Consider the following 25,311-nt stretch of genomic DNA (forward strand, 5'->3'; position numbering starts at 1 on the left):
TGGACCACACTACCCGTAAATGCCACGTACGTCCTTGTAGTACGTCCCTATCGGGGCATGCAAGATGCGCTTGCCTATCACGCAATGTCAGCGGTCGAGACGCAGCTCCTCCGTGGCGAGGCCTTCAAAGCATGACTTACGATCCTCCCAGGTCTTCCTTGGCCTGTATTCTTCGATGTGGATATGAAGCATCCACAAGCACCAGAGAGCCACCAAGGCATCCCGTTTGCGCCTCGTCAGGGGCACCAGCACCTCGAGCTTGTAGACCTCGCCACCCTTCTCGCCGCCGTCCCCCTTGGCTCCCCCTTCCTCTGCGCCTGATCCGGGTGCAGGCTCCCTGATCTGGTTCGCCACAACCACCCCCTTCGGATCCATCCACTTCCAGTCCTTGCTTCCGGTACGCTCGCGCACGCTCCAGAAGTACTCATTCTTGTCCGGCACGGGAAGCCCCCGCCGGGCGCGTGCTGCCAGCTCGTCGTCGGTCAGTTCCTGCACGGCGCGGTAACCGCGTTGAAACACGCCCGTCTTCTTGATGTCGACCCGGCCCAAGGTCCTGCGCGACTGCGGCTCGATGTAAGCGCTGAAGGGAACGCCGCTGTAGATGAGCTCGCGGCGATGATGCAGCGTGTAGATGTCCCGGGGCCTGGTGCCGATCTCGGGCGAGCCATCGGCCGCGGTGCGCACGCGCGGATCCATGCGGCTGAATTCGATGTCCTCGGCGCCTTGGTCGTGCAAATGGATGGCGCGAGAGAGCTGGTAGGCTGGCACCGAGTCAGGTTCGCTGCTTGCCGATGGCGACATCGCGTGCGCCATGGGGTAGATGAAGCGGCCGTGAATGACGAAGGTGCTCGGGGGCAGAACCTCGTTCAGGTCCGGCGCTGCCGGGGCGGCGTCTAACTCGTAAGGCGGAGGGTCGTCCCGGCCGGTGGTGGGTAGGGCCGAAGCGCTCGGGGCATCACCGGGGGCTGCCAGGGCTGCCGGGGCTGCCGGGGCCGGAGGGGCCGGAGAGCGACCCGGGAGGAGAGCTGAGTCGTAACGCGGTGGAGAGGCCATTTGAAAAAGCCTGGGGGCTCTGTCCTCGAATGCGGCAAGGACGCGATGAAGGATGGGAGAGAGTGGGATCAGCAAGTGAGACATGTCATGGGTTAAGAACAAATTCTCTTTCGGCACGGCTCTGCGTTGGGGTCGGTGTCATCTTGGCCAGCCACGGCAAGGTTGCATCCAGAAGTCACCGCAAACGATTGATCTTGGCTGCTCCGTGGTCGGTCAGCCCCATGGGGTCTTTGGAATGCGCACGTAGCAGCCCGATGACATCAATCTTGGCAGAAGTCGGGCTGACGTAGACGTCTGGAACATTTGCCTCGCCGTCAGCCTGCCCGCGCCAACAACATACTTCACCGTACAATCACTTGGTATTGGTGCTTTGCATACCACCGCACAGGACCCCTACATACTGTTCATGACCCTTGCAGCTGACAATGCCTCGTCCTCGTTCTCACTGCGTTAGTCCCTCGGTAGTTACACAGTAACTAGCTTGGCTTGGCGCGTCCGGCGTCGGCTGACTGCCTTCGCCTGCGGTTCGTCCTACCGTCAGCCAAGTGGATGGTGGTCGGCCCCCGGGAGAGATCCATTGCCGAATTACGACGGGACTCCACCCCAGCGGCGTCTCCACCACGGAGCGCAGAATAACCACAAAAAGGGAGAAAAAAAAAACCAGGACAAAACGAAAGGTCCTACCCGGAATCGAACCGGGGTTGCCGGAATATTCTGGAGATTTCAGAATCCGGAGTGATAACCGCTACACTATAGAACCTTGCGTGTTCTTGTTATCGCCCGGGTTCCACACAGCGTTCATGAGCCACCACACGCTCAGCTCTCCTGGTGGGATTCAACCTAGGATGGCCTGTGAAAACAAGAACACACGAGACAGCGCATCCACGGGAGCCAAATCATATGTAGAGCTCTATTTTCACACATAGCACTAAAAGGGGTCGAGGGTATTGAGCAGTGCACATCCTGCTGACTTGACACCATCGCACTCTATTTCAACATGGAATCCACATGAATCACGTCGTGTGAATCCCTCTAAACTGATCATGAATTACCCTCTTCAGTGTTTCTGGTTATGACACAGTCAGGGGTCTCAGCCTCCGCTTGGATGGGGTGTTGCGCCGCCTGGTCAAGGACGGGTTCGAAACCTGGGCCGTGACGACCAGAGCCTCATAGCTACCTCCATACACTCACTCGCCATAATTACCTATCTCGCGCCGTCTCCTCGGTTGGCCGTTTCAATCTAATTGTTCCAAAGCTTGAGCGGCACCTTAACGTATGGTGCGAATCCTTCCTCCGATCGCATTCCTACGAGGACATCTCGCGCACAACGGCCGCCTTGTGCATAAAAGAGACCAGAACAGAGCACGCCGGTGGCCATCAGCGACCTATGCAGCCAGAGCTTGTTCCAGGCCTTGGCAGAATGCTCAACCTCGAATAAAGAGCGGGCAAACTCCCGAATCCTGCGCCGAGCCTCCTCTGAGTGCTCTTCCGATTTGTGAGCCTGGAGCTTGTGGCTGAACGGGGTCAAAACGGCGATGGTTGTGTTCCACTCCTTATTAGAGGATGCGGGTGGACTTGAAGGCGTCTCCAGCCATCGATGCTCTCCGCCTCGCCACGGGATGGGAATCGAACCGCTTGAAGCTGGTCTCGAGTTTGGGGTCCGTGTCGAGAGGGAGTGACCAGAGCCCCTTTGGTACGGCTTCGAGCGCTGCAGAGGGCCCGACATCCGAGATTTCATGGATGCCAAACCCGTCCATAGCGTTTTCATCCTGGTTTCCAGCCATCCATCCATTTCTTCCGACCGCCAATCCCTCCAAGTGTTGCCCTGCATGTTGTGTCTTTCCTCTGCTACATCTTTATTGCATGGATGCACGAATCTGGTACCGACAGGACGGTGCGTCGACGCATCAGCTGCATGAACTGTGGGGCGGTCTCACCTTTGTTGACTATCACTTTGCCGTTGCCCCCTTGCCCTGCATTGTGCATCCCAGGTAGTTCATCCAAAGTAGGAAAGCGACCGATGCCCGTTTCAGCTCCAATGCATTGTTCTAATTATCCTCTGCACTTAGAGTTCACTTTCCAAAACGTAAGTGAGGTTACGCAAGGGAAAGACTCAACCGTTCCAGGCCGGCATAGTAAGGCACAGCAGAAAATCACTTGTGAGGAGAAATGCCCAGGCATAGGACCGATGCCAGGACTATTTGACAGGGTAACTGCTCTGTTATCAGTACCAGAGAGGGTGGAACTGGATGGATCGATGTACCGTATCCTGGAGTCAACAACCCAGGCCAGGAGAACAATCAGGTAGACAAGTCAACAGCTTTGCAGGCACGCCGAGAAAAAGTCATGAGAGGAAAATGTAGCTTGTATTACTTTCTGCAGAGAGTACGTAAAATAAACACCAAGTGATAATACCACATAACGTATGATTTGACCCTGATCCCATCCGAAGGCACGACGAATAAAATCAGGATATTCTACGAGATATGCAACAGATCCCAAGAGACAAACGCCACAGGAGTAACCTAACAAATCAGAGAGAGAAAAAATGACAAGCACAAAATGCCGGTATGACGGCCATGAGAATAAAGACAAGATTCCCTCCGACCACAGCCGGTCCCCTTAACCATACCGTCCAACTTGGGCGTTTCATCCAAACCTCCATGCCTCAGGTTACCCAGGCAAGGTAGATATCCAGCCCTTGTCGTTTAGATGCCGTTAGGAGCCAGGGTATTAGAACAAGGAAAAAAAGAAAAAAAAAGAGCCCCATGCCAAATGTACACAAGAAAGCGAAAAGGAATCCCACCGGAGGTCGTAAACGATGGGGACAGCACGCCTAGCTTCCGTCTCAGGCGGGTGTAGGTCACAGCCACGACAGATCATCCCCGGTGGCTGTGAACTGTAAGCCGCAAGAGGTGTTTGTATGGAGCAGGCGAACCGAGACTTTGATGACGCAGCTCGTGCTTGGCAAGTGGCCATGGTCGTGGTGGTGGTGGTGGTGGTGGTGGCGGTGGTGGTGGGTGTTGAGCAATGGATGGAATGGCCAATGACATGTGGCATTTTGAATACCTCCATCATCATCCAACTCCCACTGCCTCGCTCTTGCGATGTCGCCGGTGGTAGTTACATCAATGGAGCCAAATGCTTGGCAACAACACGTCGAGATCGGGACGGACACAGAGAGAGCTGCCGGCATCAGGGGAGGTTCTTCACACAGAATCTCCGCCCCCGCGACACCCTGAGAGACCCCTGGATATATCCACCCCCGGTGTCACAAAGCTGATGATATCATCGTGCCTGTGACCCGAGAACGAGGCGTTTCCAAACATCTGGGATCGAGAGCGGACGTCCGGTCTCGACACCGGATGCTCGCTGCGTGCTCCCCAGCATGCACCATGCTCAAGATAGGAGACAGCCGGCTGAACGCAACAGGGCGGGGTCGGGATGTTTTGGTGCCAATGTTGCAAGGCGGACGCGGCAGGAGGTCTCGGGACGTCCCTCGTGGTCGAGATGGAGGTGTTGTTTTGCCCCTGATTGGTTGTCGTGACAACCAGCTGATCAAGGGATGCACAACCACTGTTACACCGGGTGCCACACCACCACGAACCGTGCTCGGAGTGGAAGAAAACTGAAAAACGTGGGTATGTTGTTCGGTTGCGCTCAAAGTGTTGGTGGTCTTGGGTATGCCTAGATTCTCGAACCCCAATCTGCGAGGCGAGGGTTAGACACCGAAAGGCCGACCTCCACCGAGGAGCGTCGCCGCGTGGGCCGTAGCCGACTGCCGGCCAACCTTTGACGCACCATGAACGATGGCAAGCGGGTATCCAAGGCGGGAACCGTGTGGTGCCCTTTAGCGCGAGCGGATTGTCCACGCCCCGAACCGCGCTGGCCCCAAGTCCCCGGTGGACACAACGCAACGTGTGCCGCAGCCACAGGGTCTTCCGGAAACAAGGGGCACGCAGCCCAGCCTGGCGTCCCGCCTTGGGAGGCCCCTCCAACACCTCCAACACAACCAAGGCCATCAACCGGGACGCAAGCAAGGCATGGGCAAGGTCCGGTTGTCAACACGCCTCCGTTGTTCAGGCGCGGGACGACGGATCCCCGTAGCCTCCACCGTTTCCGCCACCGCCGCTTCCCCCGCTGGGGTGATACATCTGACCCGCCGTCGCATGCGTGTTGGCGCCGGATTGACTTGCGTAGCCATCTGTTGCGACCGGGTAGCCGTCCCAGGATCTCACTTGGCCCGAGTACGAGGTTGACTGGGGCACCCCGTGGTGATGCTGCTGCTGTACGTGCTGATGATGTTGGTGTTGATGGTGATGGTGGGCTCCGTAGACGGCCGGTCCTTGCGCGTGCCCGTGGTGGGCGCCGCTCAGTTGTGCTGCGTGGGACGATGCCGATGTGGCAAGGCCGTAGGATGACGTGAGACTGTGCGTTGCCCCGCGATGGTCGTACACCACGGGGAACGTGCTGGACGTGCGCAGGCTAGATCCGAGGGCCGGCAGGCTCGTTTTCAGGCTTGGCGACATGGTGCGGGATGCCGCCGAGCTGTATGTCGACGTCTGCCACGAAGGGGCGCCGGCCAAAGAACGGGGGCTCGCTAGGCTATCGACTGGGTGATGGTGTCCGCCGTAACTCGAGACCGAGGCGGCGTCGTTGGCGGTGGTGGATGCGGCGGATACAGGCGTCGGCGGCAGCGGCGAGTAGCTGCTGAGGCTGAGCGGGGCTGGGACCTGGGTTGACGAGCTGTGCGACATGACAGCCGTGGTGGAGGCGCTGTACTTGGAAACGATCTTGTTCAAGGCGTTTTTCAGATCGGTCCACTTGAAGACCTTGACGTCCTTCTCAATGTTGCGCGGTTTGGGGTTGCCGAACCCCATGATGACCTTGTAAAACTCGCCGCTCTCGGGCCGCTGCTTGCCGATGGTGGCTGGGCGATATCCCTCGAGGTTTCTGCGGATGCGGTTCTTTTCGTCCACCTGGAACCTACCGCCCGGGCCGGTGAGCAGCTGCTCCAGAAGATGGATCGTATCCACCGACGTGACGTAGCAAGCTCGCTTCTCCTCCCACCAGATGCAGCTGATGCAGATGCTGTGCGGCGGCCGCTCCGCGGGGCTCACGGGGTAGAAGCTCACGGTTAGCATGCTGCCCGTCTGCTTCTTCTTGAAGACGACGAGCCGGCGCTTGTTCCCCCACTCCTCGGCCGTCCAGTCCTCGGCCATGGAATCCAGGTTGCCAACGAGGGTCAGCTTGGCCTTTTCATGATGCCCGCCGTACCCGGGAAACCCGCCCATCGTCTGCGGCAGGGTGCTGGTGCGGACCAGGGGAAGCGCGGGGGGGCTCATCGGGTCCACCGAGCACTGGCTCGCCCTCGAAGGCGGCGTTGGGAGGCTGCTCCCCAGCGCCGAAGCAGAGGTTCGCAGCGCATCCACCGAGTTGTCAAAGAACCATCCGGGGCCGGGCGGCGATCTTAACGTGGGAGGTGGTCGTTGGTAAGGGTCAGCAAGAGACGCGCTGCGATAAGGAGACAACATGGTGCTGCCGTTCCCCTGGCCGTAGCCTCCGGCCGGAGCGGCGGAAGCAAAGTCCGAATGGACGGCGGCTTGGTGTTGCTGGAGATGCGTAGCAGTGCTGGCAGCGGCGCTGCCTGCCGAAAAGTCGTAGGCGTTTGCAGACGACCCATCCGACATTCCATGCTGGGCCACGGGGCTGTCGGGCTTGACTCGCTGCTGCGAGGCCGAGTGCGGCGGGCTGCGCTGGCGTACCGGTGATCTGGCCCTAGGGGAGCCCAGGCCCGGCGGGCTGCCATCATCGGGCGCGCCGACACCAGAGCCTCCCGTCAGGCTTTCCCGAGGGCTGTGGTTGATGGTGCGCGGCGCTTGTCCTCCGAGGTATGCACCCATGGCGGCGCTATTGACGGCAAATGCCATCTGGTTGAGCTGGCCTGCATGTTCGGTCTGCTGCGAGGAAAGCGGCTGTGAGGAGTAGGACGGGTAGGCTGGGTCTGGGTACCCTAGGTAGGAGTCCGTCGCCGTTTATTAGCCTGAGGCCCAACCCAACGCCGCAGAGAACGCCAGACTAGGAGAAGACATCTTGGGGGTGGTGAGGGGATAACATACCGTGTAGTGAAGCCGGCTGCGGCTTATATGCTGACATGGCCATAGGTAGGAGACCCGGAGGGCATTCTCCGTTGTACTCTCCTCCGTTGCGGGCAGCCTCCTCCAGCCGGAGAGTGAGCGTTTCGGGCGATTCTGCTTGCTCGTCGACAATGATGGTCCGGTGTGCAGGGTACACAGGCTTTTCCATCGTCAGTTGACTCTTGGTTCGCGTACACATCGCTTGCCCTCAACCCCTGATGACGTTGGCCCTTGGAATCCCACGTACCTCGTACACCTTGTACACAGGCTCTGGAGCTTTTGTGGGAGACATCCAAACTGATCTCAACCGGGCTTCCGGGATCAAGTCTGATGTCTTTGCAGCTTGAACACCGAGCTGGATTGCAAAGATATTCCTTCAAGCGGAACCTCCAGGGCACGATCGCGGCGCCACGTCAGAGCTCCTATCTCCTGGTGAGCAGCGCCCCAAGAGCTGATGGGCCAAGCTATCTGGTGGTACCTGGAAGGAAAACAAGTATCACCTTTGAAGTTGTTGCTGTCTTGATGGCTTGATGGACAGCGTTCAGCGACGCGGTGTTGTTCTGGTCGCAAGCCGTTTCCGAGTTCTGGCGCTGTCTGATGAAGGGTTCAGGTGAACGTGTGTGGCTGCACCACACCAAAAGAGAACCCGCCCGATCTGTGGTTGAAATCAATCAGCAGGGGAACCAGCAAGTTATACGCAGATAATCATATGTCTGATCGGCTCCGCAACCATCCTCGAAAGCCACTCGGGCCCTGGGCCCCCGGCGGGCGCGAGAAGCAGCAGATTTGGGAGGTGTGAACCCATGCGCCGGGGGCCGCCGCCACCGATCGCAACACTCACCTGACAAATAGCAGGCACAAGATGCCGATTCGCTGCTGGGTCCTAAGGAGCGCTTTCGGGACCGGGTTCTGGGAGATTGGATTCTGGATTGTATGCAGGTATCCTGAACCTGTTCGCATGAAGTGTCAGGAGTGTTTGCAGTCGGCGGCAGCAGATATCCGGCAGGAGTTCGTCCGCAGTGCGTGGACCCCAGACGAGATGCGACGGCTGCGGTCAGGTAAAAGGCAAGTGCTTGATCAGGGTTGATAGAGCAGAGAGGGACAGGCAAGAAAAAGGATGGAGACAAATGATGAAGAATTCAAGACAGAATCGAGACAGTGGCCCTCTTGATATCTTTGAGTGGGCTTGGAAATGGGTTCGTGGGCTCGTGGGGGGTAGGGATTAAAGGGTAAAACGGACCAGCAGAGAAGCTTGCATATCAGAGGGGGCTGCTGAGGTGGTCTGCGCGGCGAAACCAAAGGGGTCCGGAATGTAAGGTTCAGGGCTCTTCAGTGCTGGAACGCATCGGGTGGTGGGTGTGACGCGTTGCTATCAGGGTCCCTCTCTCCCGTGCAATCCTACCGACATGAAGAGACAGAGAAAAAGAGGAACGTGGATCAAGATCGATACGGATCCCAGGAGCAGTTGAAGAGTGTTATTCTCCTGCTCTGCCTACCCAGGACGTCATCACCCGCCCCGTCGTTTTCCAAGTGAGTTCCGTTGAGACGAATGCAAGTGGCGGCGACCAGCGGGTAGACGATGGCACCGGGTGTGGGATCGCAGATGGCCCGGCCGTTGAATGCACGCTTCCATACCCCCCCCCCCCCCCAGAGGAAGGCGAGTGGATCATGAACGGGTCGTTGAGGTGGGGAACCAGCCTTGATGTGTTGGCAGGGGAGTTGGAAGAGAAACTGTGTGTGTTGTGGGCCTGTGGGCGTGAACGTGGGTATGAAAGCGACAGGGTTGAAAAATAAGGAGAGACATGCGGAAGGGAATGCTCTTCGGCAGAACTCCAGGAAGAGAAATGAATGCTCGACAGGACCTATCGTAGACCGGGAGGACATTGTCGCGGCCGCAGCCACGTCTTCCTTGCGGGAGTGGCCTTTGTAGATCTTGACACAATCTGGGAGGATGCGACAGGACAGGCGGTAGGTAGGTAGTTCCAGGGATACGGGGATACCAGGTAAGGGGCGGGGGGGGGGGTAGAGAGGGAATAAGGGCGACCACTGAGACCCGCGCAGGTCGCCAAGGCACAGGAGGTCCCCCTCTGAGAGGGCCTTGTGGAAACCGTCTTCGTACCTTAGAACTGTGTAATAACTGCCCTGATGCCCTGTACATCCATTGGGAGGAGGTGTGCTGTGCTTGCTCTCCTGGCGTGGATAATAACGCGGGAGGCAGGCAGTGAGAGGATAGGAACACGCCCCTGGGGTGTGTTTTCTTTTCCCTCCGTCGGCGATGTGACAGGGGTTGGGAGGACATGGGTGAGCGACAGCCAACCGGGGGATGCGGCAGAAAAAGGTTTAGCCCGCCTGCAAGGCTGGTCAACACAAGCTCACTATTGGATGGCGGGGGAATGCCAACCTGGTAACTTAGCAGGACCAGGGTTGGGAGGGGAGGGAGATCGTCTGGGGGCAGATCCGTCTCCGATCAGCTGCACGGCAAATCCTGATCCCTGTGGTGCCAACCCACGACTTTCAGACGCCCGCCCGGACCCTTCCCATGGCGTCCGGCCGACGCGTCCATGGCGATCACTCGGAAGTGCCCTGACGAGATTTCGGCGTTGTCTTTCTGTACTGCGTAGTGTGAGTAGAAAGGGCCGGCTGTAGGGGGGTGTGGGGGTGGTGGGGGGGGGGTGGTGGGAAGCCGGCTGCTCCCGCTCCCACTACGTACATGTACTATACTATAGTAGTAAGCTCCCCACCATGCTTGCCAAGAGTAACCGCCGGAAGGCCAGGAACGGGACCCACGGCGCAGATCAGCGGTGCGCTGCGGGCTGTCGGCAGCGGGACCTGGCGCGCCCGCCGAGATGGTTGCCCAGCCCAGCAAGGGTGGTTGAAATGGCCTCTGTGGCGAGGGAGGAGGGGATACGACCGAGGGTTCGTGGTTCGTTGTTGGACAGGGTCTGGATCCAGAGCTTTGGGGATGGCGCGGAGAGGCTGGTTGCGTCGATGTGGCTGGGGGATGGCATGCGGCAGCCTCAGGATGACTCTCGCTGACGAGGGTTCCCCGTACGTCGCTTCACTGTCGTTTACCATGACGTCTCCGAGGATTCTGGAAGTCTTCACAGCGGTGACGCCGTCGTCATTTGACCGCCGATCGACAGTGCGGTTTGTCGGACGGCCCCCCGGCCACCGGTCGGGCTGCAACCCATGGGTGCAGCAGCCACGCCGGCAGCTCCGGAGTGGCTCCCACTGGCCGCCCGCTCGTGTGGCACCCTGGCCGTCCAATAACCTGGACAGATGCAGAGGAGCTGAGCTGGCAAAACGTGAATTGACAAATGAAGCTGAACGGGAGTTGGGGCAGATCGGCTTTAGAGCACGTTCTAAGAAGCGCGGCCTCAATCCCCCTCCCCTCTCCCCCCCCGGTCATCTTGTGTTATTCTATTGATAACTAGGGTATCCACACTGCAATCTTCCCCTTCTCTGCTGTGTAGGGTTGTCTCCTTGGAGTAAAAGGATCGTCGGTAATAGTTCCTTAGCTCGATGGAGAGGTAAAGTGCGAAGAGGAGGGAGGTCGCAGAAGTCGGGAAGGATATCAAGTGATGGCGGCTATGGAGACCTGACGAGACTTGATGTCTTTCATGCTGCTCTTGGGGAGCGGGGATTAACCCTAAGAGGAGGAAAGGGGGGGGGAGCAAGGAAAAGGCCATGGGGCCTCTTTGTACAGTCTAGCCGTGACTTTGTTACCCGACGTGCTAGGTACCTGAATTCCTCATCGCGTTACGGGGGAGCGTGCTTGGTAGGCTGCAACGAACTATGATAACCCGTGCAGGGACGATGCGGGAATGTGTGCTATTCCCTTACTACTACCGGGCCAGAAGCGCGCGCTACTCTTAGAGACCACAGCAGTGGGCATCGGCTGCAGGGAAACAAGCAAATAGGACCTCTACTCCGTGCCGTGGAAGCATCCAGGCCGGTGTTGACCCACGGCCGAAGGGCCAGCCTTGCGCCATGTCGCCGCCCCATGCACAGGACAGGGCATACCTACGGGCATGTAAACAAGAGCATCCTGGAAAGGGGAGCGATACGGACATGTTTGCACGTCTATCAAGTGGAAGAGGCTACCCAATAGCGAGTCGAGGGAAAAGTTTGGGGAGTCGACCCGGCTGGACAGAGCGCAGGGAAGCAAATGCCATGCGGTAACCTGCTCGAGGATAGGCGAGCGGCTACACGTTGTGAAACGCTGGTAGCGGATGGTGGGCGGCAGATGTGATCTTCGGGGCTACATGGGCACGTCGCGGACGTCGGAATCAAGGCGGTCAAGCGTCTAGGTGCTTGATTCATCAGAGCAGTCAATACCCGGCACCTTTACTTTCCTCACCGTAAGTTTTATTGAATTGATTAGCGTGCACGGGCAACCTTGGTGAGCTATGGCCGTGCCTCTGGACCGTTTGGTTGTCAAACAGCGGCAGCATTGCTGGTAGATACCGGGGCAGGTTGGGTCTCGAGTTGTAAACGATCTGCCGCCCGGAGAGATAGGGACGGCCCGGTGGTGCGCCCGCTGCATACTGCGTACACGACCTCTCTATTCAGTAATCTTACCGTATAGAATTGTCTTGCTGGCATCCACACCACAAGGTGTACATCGTACATCCCCTAGGTTTTTCATCCCATCCGCCCCCCCCTGTTCTGGAGACCGGCGCGCCTTCATCACAAAACCCTATGGTCTCTGACACGCCCTGGTCCTGGATTGAAAGCTTTGACCCCGATTTCCGGTCGGAGACCTTGCGTGCGTGGTAGGAACTGCGCCTTGGCAAGGACCAGCCAGCGACGGGTTGGCTCTCGCTTTTCTGCCCGGCTATCGACCGTCACGGAGCAGCAAGAGGACGACGGACGCCATGTGGACGACCCGAGTTGGCTCGCAGCATCAAACACACAGGTGCGTCTTGGGCTCCGGGCCGAAGACACGTCTCACAGCCTCTTGTTCCATCTACGGCCGTACTCGAGAGCCCAGCAGCCCGAGATTCGGCCGCCGTCGACGACGCACTGCACGCGATGGTGCGGCACATGACGAGGCGGCCGTCACTGTAGACCCAGGGTATCCAGTCCACATGGTCCGCACCCCTTTTCTCGGAGTGCCACAGCCGCACCAACCCGCACATGGTGCACCATCAACACAACATGGCACCTGTCGAACGCCAGGTGCTGGATCTAAGCCAGGGGACTAAGACACTGTCACGGATGTAGTGCGCTGGTCGCACCAAGAAGCATGCAAAACAACCACGCGGGAGGCTTTGGAACATTCCAGACTGAAAGGACACGATCGTCCTCGAGGTCACTGCTGCCGTTCATGTCGCGTTTGTTTTTGCTGGTTGCGCAAACAACCCGTCGGCCGTGGTGCGGAAGACGAGGACAACGTCGACGTCGAGCGAGACGGGTGCCAGCCCGCCGCAGGTCGGCGGGATCCGGCTCCTTGCACCATCTCCTCGCTCAACCCCCCCCGATCATGCACACCAGGAAGGCCCATGCTCGTGGCACCCTCCAGAATCCCTGACCGTACGTTGTGTAGCGTCACGCGCCTAACTCACGTAGAGGTACCTCGACCTCAACGATACCGGCCGCCGGAAGAAAAGGGGGGGGGGGGGGGGGGGGAGGCAGAGTGCCCATTCCGTCGCAGGCTTCCGAATGCTCGGCAAGATGGCATGGTGGCCGAGTCACGGTTTCGAGTCCAATGTCCAATGGCTGCATCTTGCATCCTCCTCCTTTCACCACGAACGGACAAGGGCAGAAAACAGCAAAGCACATTGCAGCGTCTTCGGCGGCCAAATCCAGGTGGATTCGGCCCTGCAATCGGGCACGTTCGAGACATTGTGTGTGTGTGTGTGTGTGTTGGGGGGGGGGGGGGTTGTTGCTCGAGGACGCCATCCGCAGCCCGACTGTCTTTGCACACACCAAAAACCCTTCTTCAAGGGTGTTGGTGAATGAACCTGAGACAGATGTCATGGCTTGGACGCTGGAGTCCGTAGACGGCTGCGTAGACATGAGTTTCAGATGGATACCCGCAAGCCGCGTGCTCAGAGAACACATCACTCACATGACGTGGGTTCAATGACAAGGCGAAGCCGGAGTTGCTGAATGGCCTTGATGATGGAAATCGCATTGTCGGTCTCTGATCCCGTCCATGGGAAACCGACCAGCGAAGCGCTAACCAAGGCTCGGTATGTGCTCCGCAGGCCATTCTTCCGTGCGCCATCTCTCCCCTGTCCATGTGGGCCGGGTGGAACGGAACGACGACACGCAGCCAACAAACCTCCTCCGGGGACAACGATTCTTCTTGTCCGTCCTGGCCTGGCCTGGCCTGTCCCGCCAACCCGGCAATGCCTGCGGCGATTCATGAAACGACCAGGCCGTGATGATGTTGGCTCCCGCGGACCAGCTGCGCATTTCCGGGAGGGGGTCCGTCCACTCGTCAACGGCCAACCGCATCCATCCATCCGCGGGCGGCGCGAAGGATATGATGCCGGATGCAAACACCCATAGGCCGTCGGCCGTCGAGAGAGCCATCCTTTCGTGTCCGCGGTCCGCAAGGGACACCTTGAAGAGCTCTTGGGGGTGCTCTCCATGGCCCACAGCGGCCAGCTCGTTTGCCGTAACAAAGAGTGCAACGTAGCATGTACTGCGTATAGGTGAAGGAAGGCTGCCCAATGGAATATTACCTACCCATCCAGGACTGCCTGCTTCATCTTCCGGTATCGGGTTCCTCTCCGCGTCTGGCTTGGGCGACGGGGCCAACCACACGGCGCGGTTCGTCGAATGATGACAACTTCCAGGCCAGCGCTCTATTCTCTGGCAGGGACAGCCTGGCTTATGAGCTTAGGCCTGGGAGAGAGAGAGGGGGGGGCGGGATCAACACGCGTTCTGTGACGCGTGTGGTCGCCCCCGTTGCTGACTCGGAGCTCTCTCCAAGCGTTGCCCGCTGGACTAATGCACGTAAGGCCCGCTGCAACGCCATGCTATGGTAAACTTCTTCCCCATGATTTGCTGTTGGGAGCCCAAAGCCGTCATTTCGACATGATGGGGGCCGGGGGGGGGGGGGGGGGGGGGTGGATGGGGGAGGAAGAGGAGCACGGCGGAATGTCCCGCAAGGCTCCCGTCGCCCAACCCATCTGCTATACTGTGTATAGTACTGCGTACTGCGTACACAGTAACTACCTAAGAATGTAATTAATCCATCTGCTATGGAACCTTGGGGGAGGACCGAACAAGGGGCTGGGGATCCTGGGGAGACCACCCTGGGGCGTGGCTGTAACATCCCGTCCGGTTGCTTGCGCTGAGGCTGGGGTTCTGCAGTGATCGCCAACCAGGATGGCCTACATACATACGTCAAGTGGTTTCCGATCATGGGAATCTCTCTGCCCTGCCCGCCAAAGGCCTGACCTCTTTAACAAAGTCTGCAGTGGTTTGTGTCTCTTGGGAAATGCTCCGTAATTCTGTTTTCTCCAGTCTCGTGCCCGCTCGGCGGATTACAACATGAAACTTCTTCGGAGCTTCTGTATTGTTCAGCTCGCCTTCAAGGGGAGGGGGGGGGGGGGGAGCAGAATACCAGACATGTACACAGTGGTACTCCGTGTGGCGGAGCTTGACCCTGCCACAGGGCTGACGGGCGACGCTGGCTGGTCCGCCCGGGCGTGAGAAGGCGAGTCGCGTCTCGGCTGCTGCCGATCGTTTTGATCGCTCACCGGACGCCTGACCGCCTGTCAAGGTGGACCCGGCGATAGGCGTCCTGGGACGCCATGCCGCCAGCCGACCACCAGCAGATCACGATGGCGTTCAGAAAAGGGAAAGAAAAAGAAACAAGGCGCATCACGTCGGTCAATTTCCGGACTGTTGATCCCCCTTGGCGCCATGCTCTCCGAACGGGACAAGAACCACCCCGATCAGGGCCACGTTTCAGGCCGATCTTCCCAAAATCCACGGCTCGTTGACGTCTGCGCCTCTCCTTTGGGCAACCCGCAGCCCTTGGTCGGCCGTCCACCTCCCGCTTTGGGGCTCTGAGGCCATCCCCTCGTGCACCTCGTGCAGGGAGGGCCGGCCAGGTCGGCGCAACCCCCTCAGGGGTCTGACCGACTTTCGGCCGGTGGCTGTCCGTGCATCCCCTCTCGACAGGCGACGGACTCGGCCCGCAGCTTGTCTCAAAATGCTCACATGGCTCGCATGGCTTTGGGCCTAGGAAGGGGGGGAGAGGGGAGAGACAGAGAGGAACAGCAGGGCTAGATGATGATTGATGCTGCGCCCTGCCGGTTCGGGCTTCCTTCTAATAGTATGTAGTCGTAAGTACACTTCGCAGAGGGTTGCGCGTTCAACTTCATGACGAGGGTGGACAGGTTCCAGACCTTGCCATCGACAACCTCCATCCCCGAGCGCTGCGTGTTTCTCATTTGGGCCCGAAAACTCCCAAAGCAATCATCACGCCCGCAAGGTTCTCCCTTGTTTGCCAGCAGCAGGGTTCAACGCTTCCGGCGGCGGCCTGCTCATTCGACCTTCCGATCACCCATCAGAACCGTACGCAGTACTGCGTACACGGTACAGCGACGCTCGCTCGTCAAGCAGCTTCCCTCCGTCCCGAGAAGGTGTTCTAATCCATGCTTTGCCTGACCTGAGAGCGAGGAGCTCCTCAAGCAGCCAGCCCCTCCAGCAAGCCGACCAGCCTCTCCCACTCGTCGCTCCCCTCCCAGTTCTCCCTCGCCTTGCCCATGACGCTCCGCACCGCGTTCCGCGCCTTGCCGCGCCAACGAGATCCAATCTCGGGAACTTGCTCACCGTAATTCTCAAAGGCCGATACAAGCTCGTCGGTGCGCTCCACCACCACGCGCCAAGCCTCGCGATCCTCCAGCCAATTTCCGCTGCCGCTCCCGGCCGCGGACGAAGGGGCCAGAGACGGACCAGCTCCCGCGCCCGCGGTCCCCACCGCCGCGCGCCATGCTCGCTCCGCCGCGTCGATCACGCCCGCCCCGTCGCCGCGCCAGGCCCGGGCGCGCGCGACCACTTCCCACAGCTCCGAGCGCGCCGTGATGACGGGCGCGACTTGGGTCTCGAGAAACTCGCACGCGGCGCGCTGAGGGGTGCCGCGTGGGAGGTGGTCGACGGAGGCGCCGCCGGCGGGCTTGTCCTGCGACAGCACGGCCTCGTTGAGCAGCAGGCGAAGCACGTTGACGTCGAGCGCCTGCTCGCCGGTGGCCGAGCCGCCCTCGGCGGAGCGGATGCGCAGCACCTGCCGCAGGCCGAGCAGCAGATCGGAAATAGGCAGTGGCCGCAGGCGCGAGGCGAGGGTGACGACGTTGTCCCAGATGCGCCAGTTGTCGTGGGCGATGAAGGCGCCGCGCTTGTAGGCCTCGAGAGACTGGGCCAACAACGTCGAGGTGTCGCGGTCGGCGGGCCTGCGACCGAAGCCAGGGCCGTCGTCCCCTTTGCCTTCTGCGCCATGTGCTCCCTCCTCCTCTTGTATGCCATGCTCGACCTGGGACGGCTGCTCAGCGTCGTCATCGCCTTCTGATGCCGCTGCCTTCTTTGCCTTGATCTCTTGGACACGCTCCACGTAGAGACTGTAAAGCGCGCTGCCCAGGTTGCTCCAAGTACGCGCGTCCTCACCGCCGGCGGCATTGTCGGCCGACGCGATGGCGCGGCCGAAGGCATCCGCAGCCTCGGAGAAGTCTCCGAGGCGCAGGCTGATGTCACCCAATCGATTCCACATCTCTGCGCTGAGGCGGTTGACGGCCACGGCCTTGCGGTAGGCATCCCGCGCGCGGGCCAGGTCCTTCCGCTGGAGGTAGTGCTCGCCGAGCGACTTTTGCGCCCGCGCGTACCGATGGCCCGAAATCTCCCAGGCCCGCTCGTAGTGCGAGGCATCGTCCTCCAGATCGCCCAGGATGCACCACAACCGGGGCGCGTTTGGCGGGGCGGGCTCTCGCTCGGGACCCCGGTAGTCCGCTTCTTTGAGGTCGTCCAGGTCCGCGTCCTCGTAGGTCTTGTCCTCGGCGGCCGCCGTAGCCGATGACGACCCTGTTCTGTGGAACAGCCGCCATCGCACGACGGCCTTAGCCTTGGCCTCGCCGCTGCTTCCCCGCCCATCCTCGTCCTCTCGGGCCGCGTTGGCGGCGAAGCACAGGGCGACCTCGGCCCAGAGCCGCAAGCGCTTGAAAATCTCGAGGGCCGAGACGAGCGATCCGACTCCGGCCCACGCGTAGGCCAGCTCTGATTCGAGATGCCACCGCGGGGGCGAGCTGAGCGCGTCGATGTATTCCAGACGGACCTGGGCGGGGGCCGATTCGGTAGGCTTGGGGGCTGGGAAGAAGGACGTTGGCTTGCTGGCGCTGCCGGAGGCCTTCTCCTCCCCGCCCTGTCCATCCTGTCCATCCACCGTGACCGTAATCACCGGGACCGTCGAGTCATGCGCCTCGGCAGCCTCAGCCCCCGCGGCTGGCTGAGTCGTGTCCACGACAACCTGGTCGACGACAGCCTGCATCTGAAGGACGCCGCGCTCGACGGTGCGGCTTCGGTGAACCTCGATGCGCGAGCGCACCAGCAGTGCGTGGGTGTAGATCTGCCAGTTGGTTGACTTGTCGGCAAGCACGCGCACGGCAAACGGCAGCACCTCCTCCGAGGTGAGAGAGTCGGCCGGCGAAAAGGCGTCTTTGAGGGTCGCCTCGGCCAGCAGCAGGATCTGGTCGAGCGGGGACAGCTGGGGCTGGTCGTCCGGTGATAGGTCCTTCAGGGCCTCCGGGATCTCCGTCTTGGGGTCGGAGGTGCCGTTGGTCTCCGGCTTGCTGTCCTTGGTAAACTCGATATTCTCCAGCAGGGTGTCATCGTTAAGAGCCAGGGCCTGGGGCTTTGCCTGCTGGCTGCCCTCTGGGGGGGCGGGCTGGCGTTGCCCATTCCCGCTCTTGGCCAGGACAACAAGCTGGCTGGTGCTCTTTTCCTGGAACCTTGTCCTTTTGCCCAGTGCACCTGACAGAGCATACACAAAGCCGCCCAGGCTGGCGGCCCGGCGAAGTGCCTCTCTCGCCTTGACGTCGTGGCCCAGCAGGATGCAGACGTTGGCCTTTTCCACCAAGAACCTCACCTTGGCGGATGCATCCCACGGCTGGCTCGCCGCATCGACGGGCTCGTCGTCACCCTCGGCGGGACCGACGATCTCCTTCTCCAGCTCCTCCAGGCCCTTCTCGATGCGGCCTTGCAAGCTGGGCACGTCGCACCACTGAGCGCTCTTGTTGAATAAGGACCCCGGCCCAAGGCTGGGCTGAGTCAGGAGCTTGTAGTGCCAAACGTGCACGCGGAGCGCCAGCCACGCCGGCGAGCGAAGGGCCGGGTTGTCGAGACCTTGGAGGTGCGCCACGCTCGGGGCCGTGAGAATCCACCTTGCCAAGCAGAACACCTCGATGAGAGGGACGTGCTCGTAGATGGACACACCGTCGACGTCGAGGGAGTGCAGGCACGCTCGCCGCAACGCCCGGGCCCCAGACGCAGACACGCCGTTACCATCTGTTTTTCGCGTAAACGACGACGATGCCTGTCTGAGAAATCTGCTCTGCACCCTCCGTACCGCCTCATCCTCCAGCACGGGACCGGTGACGTTGGCCTGCAGGAACGCGTTCAGAGCAGCGAGGCCGACTGCAGTTGTCGTGGTCGTCGGACTGGTGGGCCCGGGTTGTGATGCCGCTTGCTGCTGTTCCAGGGAGGTGACAAACTCGTCGATGAGATTCCCGGCTGAATCGCTGAGGAGAAGGTCGAGATAGCGGCCCTCCTGAAGCCAGGCCGTGAGAGTTGAGGCCTCCATTTGTTTGGTTTGCTTACTCGATTACTCGGGTTTGCTTGGAGGAGCCGGTCCTTGGTCCTCGGTTTGAGCACAACCGGATCAAGAAGCCCAAAGATCAAGGTAAAGGACAATATATCTATACCTAAAAAAGGAAAAAAAAAAAAAAAAATGACGAGTGATGTTGAATGTGAACCAGAATCGAGTCAACAACCCTCATCCATCCTTTTCAGTGCATCGGATTCTCTCGCTTTTCCGCCTGCACTTCTGCACTCAGAGCGTCATGCAGTGACAGAAATCAAGGGAGGTAGGTCGTCATGAAGTTGGCAAATCGCCAAATTTCTTTTCCTTCTTTTTCCATCAAACCACCAAAAAAATAAAGCGGGGCACCCATGTTTGGCGGGGTAGAGAACCGATAAGATAAGGGACCCCGACGCGCATCATGTTCTCCCCCTGAACGCGGTAACTAAGCATGTGACAGGGGCGCGCACAATCAACATTCGCTGCGACATCATGGCTTCCCTGCTACCCAACTAGGTACCTACTAGTACACAGCTCCGCTACCACACGCATGTACGCTCCTGCTGAAATCAGCACATGTACCCGCACAAAGATCAGCAATCCTCCAGCAGCAGACGGGCATTCGCTGATGCTCCCCCCTCCCCCCCTCCCCCTACACCTGAACACAACCGCGCGATCCTGCGGCAGCCATCCCGCCCGCCCAGGGACAGTCCATTGCCCACCGCTTATTTCTTGCCCTTCTTCTTGCTGTGGACAACGCGGAATCCAGGGATGGCCTCCTCGCTCTTGCCCACGGCATGACTGTTGCCCTTCTTGGCCACCTCGCTCCATCCGCCATTGCCGTTCTTGGTGTCGAGCACCGGGCTGGTCCCGGCGTCCTTGTCAACAAACTGGCCCTTGTCGGCGAGCTTCTTGCGGCGGACAAACTCCTCTGCAAAGTGCCGCCCGTCCATGGTCGTGCTGTAGGCGTAGACAGCCTCGCTCAGGATGGTCGAGTCAAGAGGCATCTCCAGAAGCGTGGCCGCGAATTGTTCGACTGCGATTCCTGGCGTGTTAGCCTCGGTGCCTGGAGCGCTGCGGGAGGATAACAACTCACTGTCGGAGACCCCGTTCAGGCCGCGGGTCAGCTCGCGGTTCAGCCACTTCTTGAACTCTTCCATGGCCTGCGTCTTGGCGTCCTTGAGGGATGTGGCCGGCTTGGGAGGCGGCTTGGCGGTGGCGGCGGCCACCGGCGTGCTCGGCTTGCTGACGATGACGGCCCGGGGCTGCGTGGCGGGACCGGCCAGAGGGGGCTTGACCTTGCCGCCAGCTCCGACCGTCGACCATCCGCCGCCTTGGCTGGCCGCCAACGGCGCGGCGACCGGCGAGCCCACCGTCTTGCTGGCCAGGTCGGCGTAGCGCTTGCCCAGGCCCGAGGCGGCAGGGGCCGTGGCCTGCGCGGCGGCCGCCGCTTCCTTGGCCTTCTGCTTGCGGATCTCCTCCTCGCGCTGGATGTCGGCCAGCGTCTTCTTGGCGCCGCTGCCTCCGGCGCTGGCACCGCCGGCCTTGACCGCCGCGGGCTGCTTCCACGGGCTGCCCACCGTCACGGGCGAGCTGCTGCCCCACGTGCTGGTAGCAGGCAGCCCCGAGTTCGCCGCCGCCGCCGCCGCCTTCTCGCGCTCACGAATGGCCGCCGCCTCCTGCTCCAGGGCAGCGCGCCGAGCTGCCGCCGCCGCCTCTTCCTTCTTGGCGGCCTTCTTGGCCTCGGCCTCCTGGATCTCCTTCAGGCTCGGCGCTTTGGGGCCCGCGCTGGCCTGAGCCGCCCACGGCGCCGGCGGCGGGGGAGCGAGGCTAGCCGGGTCCGTGGTCTCGGGGGTGCCCGACGCCGAGCGATCGCCAAACTTGGCGGGAAGCCCAGCGGCCGGGCGCTGGGCCGTGGGGGCGGCGATGGGCGTGGTCTGCGCGGGCGGAGGGAACGGCATCGGAAGATCTCCGGCCTGCTGATTGGCCTTGTTATCAGCCTGGGTCTTGCGCACCTTTTCGGTGAGCGTCATCTCGGGTTGCTGCGCGTGCGACGTCTTCTTGGGCTCCGCGGCCGACGAGCTCGGAGGAACTGCAGCCGGCTGGGTCTGGTCCGCTGTAGCGGGCCCAGCGTGCTCCTCGCTCTGCGTCGTGTCATCCTTGCCCTCCGAGGGCTCGTTCGCCTCCGCGGCGGCGGCGGCGGCGGCGGCGGCGGCGGCGGAGGCAGCTTGCTCGGCATCGAACTGGGCCCGTAGCTGGTGGAACTCCTGCAGCCTCTCCTTGAAGCCCTCTTCATCCTTCTGCAGCTCGTCGACGCTCGGAAGCCCGCCACGCAAGCTGCCGGGCTCGGCCGTAGAACCGGCGCCGGGCGCCTGGGAACCAGGGAAGTTGTTGGTGCCGCTCAAGGCCTCAGAGCCCTGCGCACCGGCAGCGAGCAGCTGACGCTCGGCAAAGTTCAGGTTCGGGCCGTACAGATCCACGGCAGGTCCAATGGGTGGCTGAGGCGGTACCGTCGGCAAGGTGGCAGCCGGGTCAAAGAAGCCCGCGCCCGGGCCGATGGGACCGAGAGGGCGCTGTGGAGCCATGCCGATGGGCGACGCTATGCTTCCAAAGCTCGCCTGGCTCTGCAGGCTGTGGGCGCTCCCCATGTGATGCAGGGCGCCGGGAACGCCGGGCCGGATGGGCGGCAGAGCGCCAAAGGTGGCATGCTGCTGTGCGAACTCACGCTGGCGCGCCTGGTAGAGCTGTTCCTCCTGCTTACGGCGTTCCAGCTCGTTCTGCTGCTCGGCCGTGAGAGTGCGCCCAAACGACGGAAAGGCGCCCTGGAGCGGGGGGATGATCTCGCCGTTGGCGGCGAACGGCGAGGGCGCCTGCGGGGGGCCGTGGGGGATGCCCATCTGGGGCACCAGGAACGGCTCGCGAGAGTTTCCGATGCGGCGAATCAGCTGCCCGAGGGGCTCAAAGTCGGGATCCTCCAGGCGCTTGACGCGGAGGTCTGCCGTGAAGAAGTTGGCCTTGTACCAGTCGTTCATCTCAAGGCCGCTGAAGGGACCCCGCAAGATGCCCTGGGGATCCAGGTACACCCACCGCATACGATCTGGCATAACCATGGTCCTCATGGGGGCGGGCTCGGCGGGCGACTGGTTCGATGGGAACGCCACGGAGCCGGCAGTCTCGGTGAACGACGACGTCTGGACGGTCGACGTCAGCGCGGGTTGGGCCGGCTCGGTGGTCGTGAAAGGCGATTGGGTCGCATTCGACGATGGGAAGAGCTCTTCAAAAACGCCCCTGTTGGACCGAGCCGGGCTGCCGGTGCTCTCGCGTTGCAATCCAACGGTCGTGCGGCCGATGGCCCCGAGGGGGTTCGGCTGGCGAAGGTCGGAAGCCGACTCCCCGAGATGATCGTCGTGGCCGTGCATCTGCGCCTGCATGGACGGGGGGAAGAGGGACTCGAGCTTGCCGCGACCCAGCCTCGAGGCGCTGGGGGGACCGAAGACGGAGCCGAGCCCGCCGAGGCCGGGAGAGGGGATATCGCCGAGCGGGCCAAACAGGCCGCTGCCGAAGGCGGACGGGAAAGGTGCCCGTTCGCGATCAGGGGTACCGATGGAAGGGCCCGCTGGCCAGCCGGAGAAAGTGTTAACGCTGCCAAAGCCCTTGGCGCCAACGCTCGAGGTCTGGCTGCGGTCGCTGCCATCGAGAGCGGCGGCGCCAAACGTGCGCGGGAAGGTGCCGAAGGCGGACTGGGGATCGGCGCCGGCGTTTCCTTGGCCATGGCGGTCGGCATCGTGGTCTCCGCGGGTCTCGGCATCGCGTTCCGTCAAGGGGCTGCGGTAAGGATTCGTCTCGGGGCTACCGGAACCGTTCCCATCGCCCGGGCCACCCAAGCTGAGCCCGCCCATTCCAAAGTCTCCGGGGCTGGACTTGACGGGCGTGTCAAAGACATTGCGACGCGGGTTTTCGCCCGCAGACGTGGTCGGGCTCGTGTTGTCCTGACGAGCGCTGGGCACGGCGGGACCCGAAGGGCCATCGTCGGCAGAAAAGGGATCCGTGTCGGTGCGGGGGCGAGAGCGCCAGCTGGGGGCATCGCTAGGCTTTGCGGGCGCATGGTCGGCCGAGTCCTTGGGGATGAGATGCGCAAGGCGGCTTCCACCGCTTGCCAGGCGCTTGTCGCCGATGCCTCCGAGGCCCGGCGTGGGCAGGGCGAAATTCCCAAAGACTCCCATGGGCGTCGACGCTCCACCGGAGCCCCAGATGGAGCCGCTGCCTCCGAACGCCGAGCTGCCGGTCGTGTTGCTGCGCGGCATGGACAAGGGCGGCTGCGGTTTTGACGGGGTGCTATCTCGCGCGGTCGCATCTTCCTCGGGCTCGTCGGTGATGGCTTCCTTGACGTCGGGATTACGACGTGGCAGCCACGGCTCGTCCCGCGCAAACCGGCTGGCGGTCGGGGACGCGGTGGCCGGGCCAGGGAAGGGATTCGTATCGGTGGTCTCCCTGCGGCGCGTGCCGGGTCGGGGCGCGGTGGACGGCGAGCCTTGGTAGTTTGACGGATGGTTCCCGACGCTGATGGATGTCTTCCTGCCGCCTGTGCCACCAGGACCCCCGAGATTGCCGTCCTTGTTCTGCTGGGGCGGTTTCATCGTCGAGTTGACATCGGTGGCAAACATCTCGCGCTCCTCCGCCGACATCTCCTCCAAGCTAATGGGTTTCACGGTGCCGTCTGCGTCCCAACAGGCGCTCGGGTCCTGGGGGGCGTGGGATGAATCGGATGTCTTCCCCCACGGTCGGGCCTGGGTGCCGTTGATTTGGGGTGTCGGGTTCCAAGTCGGCATGAGGAGGCTGGAGGTGTCCACGAGCGAGGAATCGAAGCTGTTTTTGTAGATGTCCAAGAGCTCCTCCTTGGTGTAGCGGAGGAGGCTAGGGGTATCGGAGGAGGTGGGGGCAGGATTCGCGTTGGAGGTCTGGGGAGCCGCCTCGGTTGATGAGGGTGGGAAGCCTCGGGGGCGGCGCTCGGGGTTGACGAGTTGCTGGTGTTATACGGGGTGGTGGAGGGTCGTCGGAAGGTTCTCGTCCCATTAGAGCGAGGCCTGGGAGATGATGAGCATGTGAGGTCATGTTTACGTAGGGGTAGCACGTCGTGTCGGGAGTTGGATTCGCGAATCGCCGCCGAAGGAGGTTCGGACGTTTCAGGTCCCGGATGGCTTCCCACCGTCTTCCATCGCCTTTGCCCTTTGCCCTTGGATCCAAGACGCGATCAAAACAAGCAGCCGAGAGGAGAAGGCAGCGGATGGAAAAACATCAAAACACATACCAGTCACCACTTCCGGAGCCACGGGTCGAATCGCTGCGCCCGTTCCTCGAGTCCCGAGTCTGGCCGGCCGCAGCAGAGGCGAAGCTGGACGTCAACTGGGTCATGGTGGCGGGTGACACGGACAGAAAGTGGACGGGCTAGGGTTGCCACAGAGATGGATCGTGATGGGTTGGGCGGCGAGGGAGGAAGCAGAGTAACTATGCGGTACGGCTTTTGTCGAGTCTGCGGTGGTTGCTTTTTTTTTTTTTTTTTGGCGAGGTGAAGCGGCGACAATTCGAAGTGGGCTTCGAGGAGAGAGGACAAGAGAAAACGGAGCTTGCCTTTTTTTGCAAAGTTTCGATGGCCCGTGGAACTTGCAAGGCGGATGCAGACGGCCCCACACTCTTTCACGTGTCATATCACGTGATGTTACCGGCGGCGGGCTGGGGCGGACCCCAGGTTGACCCTGTCAGAACCTAGATGCGACCTGACAGCAGCGTCACACAAACAAAAGCAAGCCCCGATCGCCCCGAACGTTGTCGATGATAACCATCTCAGGTGCATACACAGTAAACAGTAGTTATTCCTTTGGTCCCCTCGTTTTTGCCGAAACACACTGACTCTCCACCTGTCCTGTACCATCTCCACCGGGCTGCCCTTTTCATCTCTGTTCTCTTTCCCACCCACTTTTTTTTTTTTGCCCGCGTCCTGCCCGGGTTATGACGTAACTCGTCGTTTACCCTGATCTTCCGATGATTCAGCACCTTTTTCCCTGTGGCAGACCCCTCGTGGATCGAAGGTAGTATCATCACGATGACCTTATTTTGTCATTTTTGCGTGATGACCTGCCATGGCGAGCGGCATAATGACTATGACCTTCTTGCCTGTTACCAAAATGAGAAGAAAAAAAACACACTTGGCGGAAAAGAAAAGAAAATAAGGCGGAGAGTTGTCGTCGGCGAAGCGCCTATGGTTGGTTTCCATGCCTGCCACAGTAGGTGCTGTTCCCCCGAGGGGCGGCAGGC

The 25,311-nt window shown here is 61.0% G+C and overlaps 5 protein-coding genes and 1 non-coding gene across 6 annotated transcripts; all 6 read right to left on the reverse strand.

Annotated features, from left to right (window-relative positions):
* Nucleotides 1–9: 9 nt before the first annotated feature.
* VTJ83DRAFT_5217 (uncharacterized protein) lies at nt 10–1,053 on the reverse strand (the record flags this gene model as incomplete). Its single annotated transcript, XM_071011793.1, has 2 exons — nt 10–74; nt 141–1,053. The coding sequence occupies 2 exons, from the start codon at nt 1,051–1,053 to the stop codon at nt 10–12; spliced, it is 978 nt and encodes a 325-aa protein (XP_070866667.1).
* Nucleotides 1,054–1,728: 675 nt separating this feature from the next.
* On the reverse strand, nt 1,729–1,813 carry VTJ83DRAFT_t93. The gene has a single exon. It is a non-coding gene; the product is annotated as a tRNA-Gln (tRNA).
* A 3,319-nt stretch (nt 1,814–5,132) lies between these two features.
* Nucleotides 5,133–7,482, reverse strand: VTJ83DRAFT_5218 (uncharacterized protein; the record flags this gene model as incomplete). The annotated part of the gene is made up of 3 exons (XM_071011794.1): nt 5,133–7,057; nt 7,173–7,350; nt 7,438–7,482. 3 exons carry the CDS (start codon nt 7,480–7,482, stop codon nt 5,133–5,135), a joined length of 2,148 nt encoding a protein of 715 aa, XP_070866668.1.
* Nucleotides 7,483–13,134: 5,652 nt separating this feature from the next.
* Nucleotides 13,135–13,792, reverse strand: VTJ83DRAFT_5219 (uncharacterized protein; the record flags this gene model as incomplete). The annotated part of the gene is made up of 2 exons (XM_071011795.1): nt 13,135–13,199; nt 13,264–13,792. The coding sequence occupies 2 exons, from the start codon at nt 13,790–13,792 to the stop codon at nt 13,135–13,137; spliced, it is 594 nt and encodes a 197-aa protein (XP_070866669.1).
* A 2,051-nt stretch (nt 13,793–15,843) lies between these two features.
* On the reverse strand, nt 15,844–19,002 carry VTJ83DRAFT_5220 (uncharacterized protein; the record flags this gene model as incomplete). The annotated part of the gene is made up of 1 exon (XM_071011797.1): nt 15,844–19,002. One exon carries the CDS (start codon nt 19,000–19,002, stop codon nt 15,844–15,846), a length of 3,159 nt encoding a protein of 1,052 aa, XP_070866670.1.
* Nucleotides 19,003–19,724: 722 nt separating this feature from the next.
* Nucleotides 19,725–24,411, reverse strand: VTJ83DRAFT_5221 (uncharacterized protein; the record flags this gene model as incomplete). The annotated part of the gene is made up of 4 exons (XM_071011798.1): nt 19,725–20,035; nt 20,096–23,913; nt 24,018–24,083; nt 24,308–24,411. 4 exons carry the CDS (start codon nt 24,409–24,411, stop codon nt 19,725–19,727), a joined length of 4,299 nt encoding a protein of 1,432 aa, XP_070866671.1.
* Nucleotides 24,412–25,311: the final 900 nt, after the last annotated feature.

Source organism: Remersonia thermophila, chromosome 4 (genome assembly GCF_042764415.1).
Source record: "Remersonia thermophila strain ATCC 22073 chromosome 4, whole genome shotgun sequence".
Lineage (NCBI taxonomy): Eukaryota > Fungi > Ascomycota > Sordariomycetes > Sordariales > Chaetomiaceae > Remersonia > Remersonia thermophila.